At 36.8% G+C, this 16,045-nt stretch overlaps 1 protein-coding gene across 1 annotated transcript; it reads right to left on the bottom strand.

The window, feature by feature from the left end:
* Positions 1-4,105: 4,105 nt before the first annotated feature.
* Positions 4,106-13,919, bottom strand: LOC104527746 (cAMP-specific 3',5'-cyclic phosphodiesterase 4D). Its single transcript, XM_029085895.1, has 8 exons — positions 13,745-13,919; positions 12,673-12,771; positions 12,418-12,582; positions 10,541-10,640; positions 6,637-6,791; positions 6,006-6,128; positions 5,344-5,526; positions 4,106-4,753 (listed from the first exon to the last, which is right to left on the bottom strand). Exons 1-8 carry the CDS (start codon positions 13,850-13,852, stop codon positions 4,349-4,351), a joined length of 1,338 nt encoding a protein of 445 aa, XP_028941728.1. The 5' UTR covers positions 13,853-13,919; the 3' UTR covers positions 4,106-4,348.
* Positions 13,920-16,045: the final 2,126 nt, after the last annotated feature.

The raw sequence follows: 16,045 nt of genomic DNA on the forward strand, positions 1-16,045 counted from the left end.
ATCTGTGCAAAACAGAATGATAACAGAACTACGGTTATCAATTTGTTCTGGCGCTTTTAAGATGTCACGACTATGGGATGCACGTTAAACAAAAAAAAAATTTCTTTCTTGCAAAAGAAAATAAAAATACAGTAACTAGGCAGAATCAACCCATGCTTTTATTTCCATTGCATATAAAAATTCATATGAAGGTATTGATGTACAGTACTATCCCATAGGCTGTAAGAGAGGCTAAGAAACCAGTGAAAGAATAGTCATGTGCAATGTTCACACAAGTTGCCACTCTCAAGACATACCCAAAGGAAAAATCAAATTAAAACAATAACAAAAAAATTGTTCAGGATTCCTGTTGTTGTAGTGTCCCTTTTATACCATTTAAAACAAAAGCAATCGATTTCCTTTGGACCAGGGCTGCTAAAATCTACAGTTTGTGTCAAAAAGGAGGCTCTGTTTTTCCTTGAAAAAGAATCTCTCCTTTCACAAAGAAGTCACATGCTACAAGGGCTGGGCACCATGGGAATGGAGGAGAGGTATTCACCTCACTCTGGCAAACTCACTGATACCAGCTCTAAGTCATCTGGAGCCATGTGACAAGTCAAACAGCAAGAGATGCTCAGTCCAACCTGCAAACCTAGTATTAGTGTTATTAAAAGATTTAAAGGTTCACCACTCTCCTGTAGATCTAGTGCATTAAGCTATACATACCTGTACAAAGCCTTAGATAGTTCTATACAAAATAAAACTTGGGCTGCTTACAACACTAATATTGGCATTGGAAAGCATTTCCAAGATTAAATTCATCTTTTGTCCTCATGGATTCTGCTTATACTGCCATAATTTGTGCTACTAAATAAAGAAAGGATATAACAGACAATTGTAAAAGTGTATGAGTTATACCTTTTCAATTCCAATTATTCCTTTTCCCAATATGTTTTAAAATAAAATGCTTATTAGAGATGCTTTCCAAAGCTGTTCCAGTGCAGTACAGTACTGAAATGCCTTTTTTTTTTTTTTTTTTTTTTTTTTTAGAAAAAAATGGCTGCAATAATCCCCAATGATAGCTTGTAAAAAGACAATCAGAGAAGCAATACAATTATATTGCCAGAAATCTGGAAAAGCTTGAACTTCCAGTAGAGTCATGAATGAAAGCTCAATGTAGTATCATGCATATTAGCTTGTATGAGTAATCCCATCATTTAGCAACCAAAATATGGTAGAAATGCCCAGCCCTAGCCCCACAGCTACTTTACTTTCAAATGCAGCAAAACAGAAGAAAATATTGTTTAAAGTTAAGGCACAGCCCTGGGACCAAAGACCTGCAGCTTTTTTTATTGATATATCTTTGTATTTTATACTTTTCTTGAATCTTCCATAAACAAGCTCTAAGGTGACACAGAATATATTACAGGAGAAAAAATGTACAAGGAATATGTATACACAATAATCATTCTCTCACCAAGAGTTTCCAAATATAGCAACACCACCCTGACAAGGATGATGTTATAATAAGAACTGATAATTTACAATTAACATTACAGTATGTACATTACAATAAATACATGGTTGTAAACAGAGACAAACAAGACTTGTATTACAGGTAAGGTCATTTGGTGAGAAAAATGCATGGCACAAAATAAATAATGCATTTGAAAAGAACTGTCAAAGCTTTCTGTAAAATCCATTTAATTCAAGTTTTTAAACTTCTGAATGCTATTTGTTCTATCTATATTTTTTCATTATTGTTTTTTAACAATGACACAAAACAATTTAAGAATTCAAATACAGCATTGAGTACAGTAACTTGCAAGCTAAAGTGTACTGTTATAAGCAAGGTGAATTTTCTTTTTTTCCCCCCACTCAATACTCACTCACTGCATTTTCTTATGGCAAAAATATTCAGCACACATAAAGCCACTTGTAAATTGTATTGTTTTAAAGCAGTGTGCAATGCTAAAACACACTTTGGCAAAAGAGGAAAAAAAGATTGTACAGTGCATTATATCCCCATTTGTTAAGAAATATTATTCTCTATTATGTGATTGTCCACATGTATGGATGTATATCTCACAATATGGTGTTATTCTTTTCATTTACTTTCAGTTAGTGCAGATACAAAAACTTTTCAGGTCCCTACTGGTTATTTTGGAATTTATATTGCTTTTCCATTATTAAGGTTCCAGGCACTCTTAGGGACTGAAAGGATTTTTAGATGGATCAGGTTCAGGAAGAAATTATGAAGAATGAAAAAAAAAATAATAAAAAAGAGTCAAAAACTGAAAAAAAAAAATCCCATGAGTTCTCTTCATTCTCTTTCCTCCATCAGCATCTTCTGTGCTAAGGCCCTGTGAGGGCTAAAGGTAGAGAAAACTATGGATACAGAAGAATGCAAAGTGCATTTAAAAGCTGAATTATTAGGCAATAGTTTTTAAACAGGTTTTTAGTCTAGATTGCAGACACTTTAAAAATCCCCACTGTATCTGCAAATTTACTACAAAAATTAATCCAAAGAGGAAATAATGGTTGTTGCTATCTTCTTTTGTTAAGAAGTCATCTCGGTACTGTCATTTTACCAGAACTTCACAGAATGAGAGTCTGCTAGCTTCCTTATGCAACTATTTCCCATCTTCTACGTTCAAAACTACAATTTTAACGAAGAGTAAAGCAGAGGAAATAGAATTCCTTCTTTCATATGTCCAAACAACAGGACTGGAAAATCACAAATACAAACTCCTACTTCTCCTTAACTTTCCAAGTTACAGAAGCATTCAGTACCAATCAAACTGAAAAGCAGGATTCCCTCAGCACAAGCTGAATAAAGGATTACAAGATCTGAGATTGAAATAATATGGAGTAAACTACAACTCTCAAGATGCGTTGCTCTTCTACTTAAAAACATAAAAAGAAAAGACTGACCTGGCTCTTCTTGCAACAAAGTTAGGAAAAAATAATGCTTATAATTAATTCTATGTTGTACACAACTCAGATTAGCAAGTGTTTTAACTAGATAGCTGACACAGATAAAAAGTTATTGAGAGTCAAAATCGGAAATATTACACTAATGCTTTTTTTTTTTTTTTGCCAGAACATATATTCCATATGTTTTATTGGCCTGCTCGGATTTAGCAGTCTATAGCTCCCAGACAAAAATGGTCTGGGAAACCATGTTTCAGAGGGATGAATTTTATTAGTATAACAGAAGAGCTGTTTTTATAATAAGATGACAATTCATTACCTTTCTAATGGACTCTAGTCCTGCAAATCCTAGTCTTAGTGGTCTCAGTTTGTTTCACTGGGTCCACTTCTTGCACTAAGACAGAATTCACAGGATCAGGCCACTCTAACAGCAAAAGCACAATATAAGTTCCTCTAATATGTTTCGGAAAACTGTGATGAAAAAATAAAGAAGCCATCATACTGAAAGAGTTTTATGTAAAATCATGAATGTTCATGGAACTCACTAATATATAAAATAATAGACTTTAACAGCTCATATTACCATGAAATCCTAAGGTTTAAAAAAAAAAAAAAAAAGAAAAAAAAGAAAAAAAAAGGAAAAAAACGTAGAAGAATTATCCAGTGTAGTACAGATTTGTACTGAAAACTTGCAAGTTACTCTTTGGAAAAAAAATAACCAGTGGCAGATGAAGTCTGAAAGTGTTTTTCTTTAAATATAATACCTCAGTATATTTAATAATAAAAGTAAGCTCTACAAAAGATCTCTCTTTTACATATTATACAAAATGCAGAGGTTTGTGCAACCCACTGGGTCACACCTTTTTCAGTCACGTATCAGGAAGACTTGAAATTAGAAAATTATGCAATTTCCACAGCTCAGCTTCCTATTGGTAACAGAATCATGTTGTGTCCCATCATTTATGTGCATGTTTTCCAGTAGGGACCTCAGTTTATTTTCTGTCTGTTTCCTCTCACGATGAACATTATCCAATGCTTTGCTTGTGAAATACAATGAATTCAAAAACTACGAAAGCATACCAGCATTCAGTTGGCAGGTGGTACTCCCCTGAAAACATTTGCTTTATTTAATCAAATGGAGAGCTTATTAAAATGTAGTTTATGGATGTTCTCCCCCCTGCTTTCTGGTGCCATGGAGGTGAAAATTCTGGTTACAATATTCCTGAGTGCCAAACTGAGTCATCAAGGTCAGTTTTGATCAACAAACGTCCTGGCAGATGACAGCGAGTTGTGACCATCATTGTAGCATATGACATACGCTTTGGAAACCATTACCTAATAAAAACAGAACAAAAAGAAAGAAAAAAAAAACACAAAGAGAGAAAGAAGAAAAGAAAAGGAGAGGTCAAGAGAGAAAGAGATTGCGCCTGTGTTGTTACGTGTCAGGAGAATGGTCTTCTACTAGACAAGGTTCTGTCTGGTTCTCTTCCTCTTCTTCCCCTACTTGCTCATCAAGAGGAATTTCAGTGGATTCTGAATCCTGGGTGCAAAGAGTCTTGGAGTCACTGCAGCTGGTGTCTTCTTCTACTTGACTTCCACTGTCCTTTTCGGTGTCTGACTCACCGTCTTCCTCCAGTGTTAGTTCAAATTGGAATTTTTCAGTTTGGCCCTGCCTACCCTCTTCCTGGTCATCAGGTGCAGGAGAGGGACTTTGAGGGATTGTGCTCTGGTACCATTCTCGATTGTCCTCCAGTGTATCTAAGATATCCTGGGCATCCGGGTGAACAAGATCAGCCCATGTCTCCCACAGAGGATGAACAATGTAGTCTATAAAACCCACCTGTTTCAAATAATACAGAATTAGGATGAGCTCTTATTCACAAAGAAACAAACAACTATGCCTGTAAGTCTTGCAAAGTATAAGAAATATAACACTAGTAAGAGACACTAGATGCACTACCCTGAAAGATGGCTGAAAGGACACCATGCTGGTTTATGTAGTAAATAGGGTCTTTTACATTTCGGAAGTCTGATTCAGGATATTGGATAAGGACTTGGAAAGGACTTGTTTTCAAATGGACTGTTTATTCCAAACAACGCCACTGCATCTCGTGAGCCAAAGAGCTGCTTAATATTTAATTCTGTTTTTGAAGGAAACCCTAATGAGCAGCTGTTCAATACTCTCTTCTGACATGTATGCTTCATTCCATATCATCACAGCACTGGAATCCCTTCAGCAAACACACTGCCATGCATGATGTTTTCACAGCAAAAATCTCAGCTCCCCTCATTTACAGGGGCTGAATTAATTAACTAGGAGGAAAAAAAGGAAATAGTGCATTCAGAAATTAATCAAAACATGGCTATGGACCATCCTGTTCTGTTAAAATGTCACACCGTGTTATTTTACGGTCTACTCAGATACATTACCTGTGATTTTTCTACAGATGCATTGTGCTTATCACACATGGGACTTATCTCCATTCCCCTCTCTCTTTCCCGATCTCCTTGACGGAAAAACTCCTCCATTATTCTGTCTGTCCATTGGCGGTAGAGATGGAGTGGCTTGGTTGGATTGCTTAGATCTGCACAGTGCACCATGTTCTGAAGAACCTAAAATAGATTGAACACCTGTGGTGTTATTACACTGGAGAAAAACCAGCTCCTTTTCCATTTACACTTTTGGTGGCTGTGAAACAGAATCTTGAAAATACATGTAGTGCAAGATTTATTCTAAACAGCAAAAACTTAAGTGCTCGGGTGTTTTTCACACTTTCAGTAATAGCCATGAACTACCTTGCTTCTGCCTGTACAAAAGTCTGAAAATCTTTGAAAGACCAATCAGGTACTGATAATTTGAAGAGAAGGCCAAAGCCTCATTTAGTCCAGAAGTACTCTAGCACCTCGTTACTCTCTCAGAGAGTCACTCAGTATCTAATAGAGGTAGGAAACATAAGAGGGAATAGAAGAAAGGCAGTGAGTCATGGTGCGAGAATGGACAGTTGATCTAACCCATACTGGAGAATGGGCAGGCCAATGTTATTAACGACCTAAGTTAATACAAATGACCATTTGCAGATGAGTTGTCTTACCTGAATCCTGTCTGAGTAGTTATCAAGAAGTAGGACACCAGAACTGGTCACTTTTTTGGTTTCGACCATAGTTTTTAAATCAGCCAACAGATTCATATGCTTAGACATGTCTGTTGCAAGTACCTTGAAAGAAATAAACAAATAAATGAATATTACACAAATTATTCTACTGATTTTTTTTTTTTTTTTTAATTGAACATCTAAATAAGCAGTCCTGGGAGGGAACTGTAACTCCTGTGTCTGAACACACTATAAAAGTCCGAGTCCTGTACGTTATTAATGTCCAAAATAGCAAGTTTTAATTTTGGTTACTTTAAGAATATGATAAAATGATTGTTTGTTCAGCACTGCTCAGAATAATCTAATCAGCCTAAATTCATTGTCAATTCAGTAGCAAATTTCTAACTGTGATGGGGAAACAGCATACATGTTAGTACAAAAACAGCTTGAAGCATGATCGTATACCTTCTAAAAAGATATAGAAGGTTATTTGAAGTGAAAAGAACCCATTATTCATGATAAAACATCAAACTTTTACTTCATTGGTTATGGGTCTATCATAAAATGCTTCTGTGCTTTATTATTCAATTTGCTAGCAGTATTGGAAGAGGGACTCTCAAGCAGAACTCACAATGTCAATGACCATTTTCCTCAATGATTGCCTCTGTTTTTTGGTCAAATTCTGGAAAATGTCACAATTTTCCTCCTGCAGCAACTTGAAGCCCACAGCTAAGTGATGATTCTCCAGTACTGATGAGTCATTGTACATCAAAGCAAGTTCAGAATCTGCAATAACAATCACAGGGCAGAACGTCACTAAAGCCTGTGCTTCTACCAAATCCCGAAAGATTTTTTAAATTCATTACATTCATAACAAGATTTACAGATTCAGAAACAGAGTTCCTGTAGTTCCCACAGTGTCAAAAGTTACAGAATTAATGACTGAACATTTTAACAAATCAAGTTAAGATTCCTCAACAATGTATTTTGAGGAAAATAAAACACTTTGCAGTGAAGGATGAACGTATGCCTGGAGTGGCAAGTTAGGAAAAATACAAGGAAGGTATTTCTCAGAATACATGTTCATATCTGCATGAGGTCACACTGAAAATATTATATGCAAAATCACACCTGAACTAAAATACACTGTGCTGCTTTCTCATGCCTTCCTCCCATCACAAGAATTCCATTGTTTAAGTTAAGTTGCAACTACCCAGCACTGAGACTGGGAATACACAGCTGAGGCTTTGCTGCAGGTCAGGCAGAGTACACATTTTCAAACCATGTCCTTTTGCAGTTAGCTAAGGTACTCAGATGCCTAGCCCTATTAGGTCTACAGGTCATTAGTCCACGATAACTGGATGTTCTGAGAGGAGTCTGGCAGGATGGTAACATTTATGCTTCTGGTCTTTTTCTTGGAAGGGCATATGGCTTGAAAGTGCAAGCAATGGCCTTGCCTACTGCCTCGTACTTGAGCATGGTCAATGCCTGATGCTATAATGCTGCCTTCTCCAACAGAAATATTCTGAACTTGGTCACTCCACATGGCTGTGAGAATAACATACACACCTTCCTACCAAGGTTTGTGCGAAGGCACACACACAAGGTCTATATTTGTCTGCTCAGACTTGCTGAACAGCCAGCTCTGATAAATAAAAGCAGTTACGACAATTTTCTGCACAGCTTTAGATTCTACCCATTAGATAACACACAGTCAGACTGCATATGTTTTAAGACACAGCTTGCAAATGAATCTATCATACAAACAAGTACTTTTTATGGAATCATATTTGTCATGCGTGATATTAACTTGTATTTATTACAGCTGTTCTACTCTAAATCTAACAATACATTAGTCTATTCTACTCTGTTATCTTTATCTTCTTCTACAGCAGCTTTGTTTTAAAATCCCTCTGACTCAAGGGGGTGCCTATAAAAGCTCTGCTCTTCAGATTTCATTAGTCTCATTATCCATTCCCCTGCTGTCTTCCTCTCCTGTCTTGTACATCGATCTTTTGAATCAGGAATCCCATCCTCTACCCTTCCTTATCCCAAAGGCAGCAAAACCATAATAACAAAGGAAAAAGAAAGTGACTTTGTCAAATGATGTCTCTTTTGTCTTTCACAGAACATTTACAAAGCTTGCCTATTTGTTACTTTTCCTACAAAGAAGACAGGTATTAGTTTATTTTCCTTTCAAACAGCCTTCTGATAAGCCCCAACAGAGAACACTCAACATTACCAAAACACTTTGGAAGGGCTGGAGCTATAGACAGAGCTAAAATGTGCTCAACTTTGTAACGGAGGTGGAAATGGGAGGAAGTTCCCCTTGGTAAGTTTTATAACACATTATAAACTACAACAGGAGCTTACAATTACAAGCTACAACAGTATTTGTCTGGAAGCCCAGAGTTACAGTGATCAAATAAGCATCTCCTCTGATGATAACACAATCTATATATGTTTGTTTTTTAATAGCATTCAAGGGGGGTTCAGATTTTTAGACAACTTTGTAAACAGACTTTAAATCCTGAAATAGGTAAATAATATTCAGAAATATAATATATGAGTAATTATAAAGAATAAGCTGAAATACGGCAAATATGTACATACTTTAAGTAACTAAATCTATTATGCTTTTAAAAATGTATTCTTACACTTAGTGAAATGTTAATACATTGTAAGGTTCACTGGAAAACAAAACTAAGTAGAAGCAAATGATCTTCTAGAGGTTAGGAAAACCTAGAATTTGGGACACCCAAATTACATGGTCCTTGTCTCTGTCCCTACAGCTTCTTCTTTGTACACAGAACAACTCAAAAGATATAAAAGCCCTTTGGCTCTTTCAGCTTGACAAGAGCAATTCCAGTTAGGGATGTTACTTGATTGACATTGAAGCCTTCTCTATAAAAAGCTGAACTGAGAAAAAAAAGAGACACTTCTAAGCCACTAAATAAGCAGCATCAGAATCACTCCTAACTTAGCTGAATTTCAACTGTCTGCCTAGAAGAGAAAGCTTTATGTATCACTACTGGTCCCTTCCAACTAGCCAGTTATCCTGTTTAAACCTGAACAACTCGGTGGTTTCCCTGTAGCACCTCAGAGCCAACAATATATCCTGATATTCAATTTCTGATTAAACAAACAAAAACTTTATTTGTATATACCCACTCTCAAGATTCACTCTCTTCCCACACCGCACTGCTGAACTGTACTGGTTACCAATAAAGCACCAGGAATCTAGAGCTAATCCCAATCCCACTCCTTGCAGATAAGTCATCAAATTCAATTTCACCACAGGGCAGCCCTCAGGTCATTAAGGCAGATAAAGTTACATGCAGGCTAAACTGGAGCGGTCTTATTTGAACATACAGCAGCAATGAGTCAGAAAAGGAGCTCCCTTCTTCAAAGTATATCGCTGATTTGGGATCATACTGTTTTAGCGCTAGTGCAACAGATTCATCCAGGTGCATGAATGACAGTACCTATAAATGTGCAACCAGATGGGTCAGATACACAACTCCAGGTGTGTTTCCATTCCTGTAGCTTTCCCTTCTTCTATGCTTGGATTATTAGTATTATTTCCAGTTTTGTACTTCTGGGTCAGTTATCATAAAAGGAGAAGTTGTCAGATGGCAAAAGAACTAACATCATATGATGGAATTCACACTGACCTACAATGTGCTACCCACTTACAACAGTAACATACGCCACTGAAATCAAAGCAGGTTACACTGGGGCAACAAGCCATTCTGTAAATGTGTCACGATCAGATTCAGCAAAGCTAATAGTGTTTTTCTTCTAGTAGAAGATTAAAGAGAGAGGAGAGGTTCATACAGTGCTGCAGAGAACAGCCTTGAGAAACGTCGAACAAGTACACTAGGTTTCAAATTTGGAGATGACATTAGGGTCTCGTTTCATTAGGGCTTTTCCCTTCACACATGGAGTGCCAAGAAAAGACACACCAAAACAAAAGAAAGAAAAAAAAAAAAAAAAAAAGAGGTTTCTCACAGCCTGCAGAGACAGGCTGCGAAAATTCAGTCCAAGACGCATGTGTATGCAGGGATCAGAAATCAAGTACAGCAGACAGAGATGAGCCTGTCTGCTTGCTAAAAAGAAACTTGATTTCTAAATTTCTTAAAAATGTATGTCTATCCTTGGTCATATCATATGCTTCCAATATAAACCCATAAACTGTTGTCTTCCTTTTTTTGATTTTTACTTAATCTTCCTCCATTTTTCTCCTACAATTTTATTTATTTAATGTAAACTAATTTCCAGGAGGGAAAACATCCAAAACACTGGAACAGTGCCAGGACTATAGTTCATGTTTCAGTAATTCTTACTAGAGGGTGCTATGTATATTATTTCTAAAGTTACAAGAAATGCAAAATAGTACTCAGTTTAAAATACAAACACCTATTTACTGAGAAAAGGTATAGATAGAAGCAAACAAGGAATGAACTGTGTATTTCAGGTGCTGTGTGCAGATCTTAGAGAAAACCTTTGAGAAAACCACTGAACATTAAACTTACTTGTGTTGATAAGAAACTGGTTTGAAACCCCAGGATGATCTACATCATGAATTGCACTGGCAAAAATTGCTGCAAGAATCTCCAAATCAGTGAACACAGCCTAGAAAATCATGAAACAGAAGCAACAATCACTGAACAATGAAAAACTGTTTTCAATAAAAAAGGACCCTACTTTAAATCTAGATGTGAACAAGCAAAACACGTCTGTAATATATCAGGGATCTCAAAAGATCTTACACATAGGTGATCACAACCTTTTGTAAAATCACCAATTACGTAGAATTTTGTAAATATTTCAAGTTTGGCCAAAATAAAATAATCCTTACTTCACTATAACAGCATCACTAAATCCCATAACAGCTGAAGTTTTTTCAGCTTCAGTGTGTAAATAAGCCCATTTTTATTAGATCATTATGTACATATTGGATCATTAAGTACAAGATTCTAACCTATAGCACAAACTGAAGTTACAAGTTTCAGTCTGACTACTACGTATTGTCCCATTCTTGAAAGACACACATCTCCTAAATGATGCTAAAGGAAATGGTGACAGTGTACAAGTCATCTTATTTAACATTTACTGATTTTTCTTCTGTATAAGATTATTAAGAAGATAGGAGAAGTGGACTGCACTGGACCTGGCATGTCACTGAGCCCAGACCCCTGCTGTCACAAGCACCCACATTATATAATTCCTCTCATAACTGATTCAGAACAGCTCAGAAACGTGTAGTCAGCAGTGGCACCAGGCAGACATTGCTATTTTACTGGCTAAAGCTCTGCTGAGAACAAGGCCATGAAAAACAAATGATCCGGAAAAAAACCCGAAAATGCTGCTAACGACCAGTTCAGCTGTTTGGAACCCAGTGGTGATTTAAGAATGTAATCTGATCTTCCTTCTTGAGACAAAGAAAATCTTTCCCAAGAGAATTCCTGAGACTTTGAAGATCAAGGCCTGCCAACAGTCTTAAGGTTCACTTATAACCCTCTTGTTAAGAAGAAGGTAAAGCAGAAGCATTCAAGTTACAGGAAAGACTGGTCATTATGAAAAAGAGTCAAAACGCAGGCCTCCTTGAAAATCAGGGGAAATCCTTCTGAACTACTAAAATTTCAGCTGCTTGCTTTATCTCCCTTTTTCCAACAATTTACTGGGATATATCAATGTTCAGCATGCTAAGACTTTTAACTGTGCTTAAAAAATGGAAAATAATCTCCATCTTTCTTCCACATCCTTCTGCTTCAGACATTTCAGCACTTTTGACAAGAGAATTCTTCAGAAAAGAACATAAGAAATGTTATTTTTTTCCAAACAATTTTGAAATATTTATGGGGAAAAAAAAAAAAAAGAGAGAGATAGTCCAGTGAAAATTTAGTACATATCCCACTCTACCTGAGAGACAAACATAGAAGTAGCCTTTCAGGCCAGAAGGAATATGCACAAAAAAACCCCCAAGAAACAAATGGCCCTATTGAGGGAATCTCGTTTTAACACTATCTTTCCTAAGCAATTGCCCTGACTGTGGTTAGTGAGAATCCCACATGGGAAATAATGACAGAACAGGATGTAGTATTAATAATGACATGGTGGAAATAAGTTATGCCTTGTGTTACAACAAAAAGGGTTATGACAGCACCAATCTGCAAGTAAAAAACCATGATTTAAAAGAAAAAGATGTGACATTTTCCACAAAATATTTACATGTAAATAAGATTTGATCCTCACAGAATATCATTAAAAGAGCACAATGCATGAAATAAATGTTAAGATTTCTTTTAAAAATATTACAGAAACTAAGACCCTTAATATTTAGTTTAGTAGAGTCTTACTATGTCCCTTTCTCTCATGCCTGTCTCTTTCCTATCTCAGCATAGTTTACCTCTAATGCTGGGGTTGACAGCAGGACATGGGTTGACTGAACAACATCTGCAGCATGTATGTTATTGTGATATGCCACATCTGCATGGTAATGGTCTTCTAGGGTCATCAAGTAAGTTATTAAAGTGTCTACTGGAATCTTAAATGTTTTTAACAAGTCCCGTTCCTAGAAAAGGAAGAGAGAAACAACTATGATTACAAAGCACAGGAAAAATCTGCAAGATAAGCAAAAAGCAGTATGGCTGCTGCAACTTGCCTGAAAAATGGTGTGCATGATGACCGTCAAAGGTCTGTTTCCAGATAACTCTGCTACTCTGAAAACCTGAAGGCCCCATTTGTTCACATCTTCTAGTTCCTAGAGTAGAATCAAGCAACAGACACATTGAAACCTAACGTACAAATTCCAGCAACTTTTGACTTAAACCAGCTATGAATAGTAGACTCATGAAGATTCAAACCTTGCCACTATGAAAATGAAACCCAAACTCTTAAAGGGTAAAAGCTGCTAATCTTGCAACATTTGAATTTGCAGCTACCAACTTTCCAAGTTTTAAATCACTAAGCAGGAAACAGTGCCTCTTAAGCGGGTTGCTCCAGAGGGAAAAGTGCTATAGTATCTTGAATGAGCTGAACTGACACACTCTGCCATCCCACTGCCCAGTGACAGCAGAGTTCAGCAAGGAGGAAGCCTCCAGAGATACTGCAGTTCTGCTGCTGTCTCCCTGCTTCTCAGACACACTCTTTCAAATACAGGGGGAGATTCCGGAAAACATACGGATAAGCATATTTCAAAATGCATAAAATTAAATGAATAATCATTTTATGCCAGTTTTAGATTATTACCACCTAGTTAGCTGGTGCAAAAAAAGGAAATGTCACTAAAAAAAACCCCATAAATTATGTATGTAAAAAGATACAGCTAAAGACAGGACCTGTAAGGATAGCTCTAATGCTATGTATCACTTGGGCATTTTCAAAAAATGTAGGGCTGCTATATATTTTTATTCCTGTGATGGTATATGGTATGTTTAGTTTTCATTTTGCAGATAAGATTTAGGAATAAGCAGTTTTATTAATGGGTACACAAATGGTAATTTACATTCCATCTCCAGATGAAATCCTGTTCAAGCAGAAATTAACCCTTATGGCCTGATTCTGATTTTACTTGTTATTCTTCCACGTCACCAAATTAATACTATTTCAAGTGAGACCACCCTTTGGTGCTACAGCTTGAAATCAATAGTTACAAGCAGAGGATGGAACAATACTGACAAGCCCACCCTCTATTTTAATTGTGTGGTTTAAATTCAATGACTTATATTCCCTACCTTGGCAAGAACATCTTCTTGGTCTGTTTTAACTCCAAATCTGGGAATACTGGAATTAGTTAGGCTGGAGCTGTGCATCAGTTTTTTGACTCCACTGATCTGGGACATTGGCCGCTTCTTTTTCTCTTTCTCTTTCTGTGTTGGAGAAGGGATTTCAACTTCATGTTGTTTGTCTTCAAAAGAATGAAGAAAGAGAGAATTAATTTTTAAAGGAATTAGAAGTATTTTTGTCCATTTCACTGTTGGCTGACTTGTATCTTATGGATATTGTAATTCCTAACAAAACTTCTTTTATTTTTGTGTTTGGAGATTTTGCAACAGATACTTCATATTAAAAGCAGTAAAAACATGAAAAGATAAACATAGACCTATACCTCAATATAAGCAGAACTCTGTTTCACACATTGCCTTGTTATTTCTGAACTGTCTTTAAATGTGACTTGTGACTGTCTGATTTCCACTTCTCCTGCATCTGTGGCATTGTAGAGAGGTTCAATCCTTTCATTATAAAAATGTTATTACAATTGAACAGAACTCTAAACTTTCATTTTGCAAGAAAATTTTAAATTTAGTCTTTTCCAGGAAAAACACTGTCTGAAATTGTATTTCAAAAGCAGTCAAAATGGTATTTCATGAAAACCTTTACAAAATATTTTCAGGATCAAATTACCTAATACCTGGGTACTGGTCCTGTTTGTGTTAAGACTCTATACAACTCAGAAAGCCTTTTGCTGGCCTTATCTACAAGCGCTTGGATGTAGAGACAGTTCACACCAGCAATGAAGTGCACTTCTGCATCTCCCAACCAGAGTACATAATACTGACAAAAGGACTGTTTTCCTAAAACCCAACATTTTGCTCTGGGCTTTTGCCTCCATGGCATCACTTCATATACCTCATCAACATATGTGTCAGCCAAACTTTAAACAAGGATTAAACTGACAGTAAAAGTATGTTCAGGCCACTGCCAGATGATTGCTGCAGAAACAGTATGGTGGTGTGGAGCACTGCAGACATCTGTGGTCTCCAAAGAAACCCAAGTTAATGCAACAAAGGATTCTCTTGCCAAAACTGCTACGAATCTGCAACAATTTTTCTTCTTTTTATTCATGCTATATTTCAACATAGAGTTTTAATGACTTCCTCCAAATTATCTCTTCTTTGTTGCATTGTACCTGCATCTTTTCTAGTCCTCAAGAAATACTCCAACAAAACCAGGAAAATCCAGAACAGCCGTTTCTAACATAGAAGCCTAGCAAGAAACTACAATAAAAAAAAAAAAAAAAACCTTAGGGGGAAAAAAAATAAATAGGCTCTTCAAAACACATGTCTATTTCTCCCTTCCTGCAATAGTCATTTTCAACAAACATTGAAACCAGAGGAGGGTAGCAAGTCCGTTTATAATTCCCACATTGTTACTGTGTTTGCTTCTTCTCTTTCTTCTTTCCATTTCTTTTTTTAATTACCCTTTAGCAGCCGCATTTACTGGTCAGCTCAAATTCCAAACAAATCACAGCAAAGAGACTGTGGAAATGTCATCAAGCTTTAGCTTGCGGCACAGAGTTCCCCGATTGCCCTCGCCATACTTCACCACTCTCCTCACACGGAAAATCAAGAAAAGGGGGAGGCAGAGGGCTGCAGCTCTTGACTAGTGCAAACCAACAACGGATGAGGAGCAGTGACTCGGGTTCATGCTTTGATGTTTATGGTTTCAGTCATATGCACAAAGTTTAGACCCGTCAAAACGAGGTTCATAAACTGAGCTGTCAGACTAACTCAAGTGAAAGGAAGAGTACATCTGAATGATTTTAGATCTCCGGAGGAATTCCACGGGACTGCCTCTGCTTTTGTAACTATAAGCACATAGGGCAAAGGATCTCGTGCCCATCTGAACATCCAGAGAAGACAGCTTGCCATTTTGACCCTGGTTATGCTATGCTCAATGGCAGTTTCTCTTATGTTTTCTGTTCACGGGAAAAGAGGTTAATGACACTGAAAAATAAAAACCTTGCATATTATTATATTCAGTGTAGGAGCTTCAAGTCTTACACAAGGAATATATTTGTTGTCATTATGAATAACTTCATACATGCCATATAGCCCTACCTGGGAAAATAGTTTGGTGGTTTTTTTGTTTGGGGTTTTTTTAGCATAAGAAGATTAGGAAAAAACTGTTTTCTCTGTTCCTAACTTTCAAATGTGAGAAAATCTGTAGATGTTCAGGTTCCACTTGACTGGAACGTGGCAAACGTGACACCCATTTCCAAGCAGGCCGGAGGGAGGACCCAGGGAACTGCAGGC

The sequence above is a fragment of the Antrostomus carolinensis genome, unplaced genomic scaffold (assembly GCF_000700745.2).
Source record: "Antrostomus carolinensis isolate BGI_N321 unplaced genomic scaffold, ASM70074v2 scaffold39660, whole genome shotgun sequence".
Lineage (NCBI taxonomy): Eukaryota > Metazoa > Chordata > Aves > Caprimulgiformes > Caprimulgidae > Antrostomus > Antrostomus carolinensis.

Coding starts and splice junctions, on each gene's coding strand:
- LOC104527746 (XM_029085895.1), bottom strand. CDS start 13,852: ATGTCCCAGATCAGTGGAGTCAAAAAACTGATGCACAGCTCCAGCCTA. Junction 6,129..6,636: donor GGAAAATGGTCATTGACATT/GTGAGTTCTGCT, acceptor ATTTCTTTCAAG/GTACTTGCAACAGACATGTC. Junction 4,754..5,343: donor CATCTGTAGAAAAATCACAG/GTAATGTATCTG, acceptor TATTTGAAACAG/GTGGGTTTTATAGACTACAT.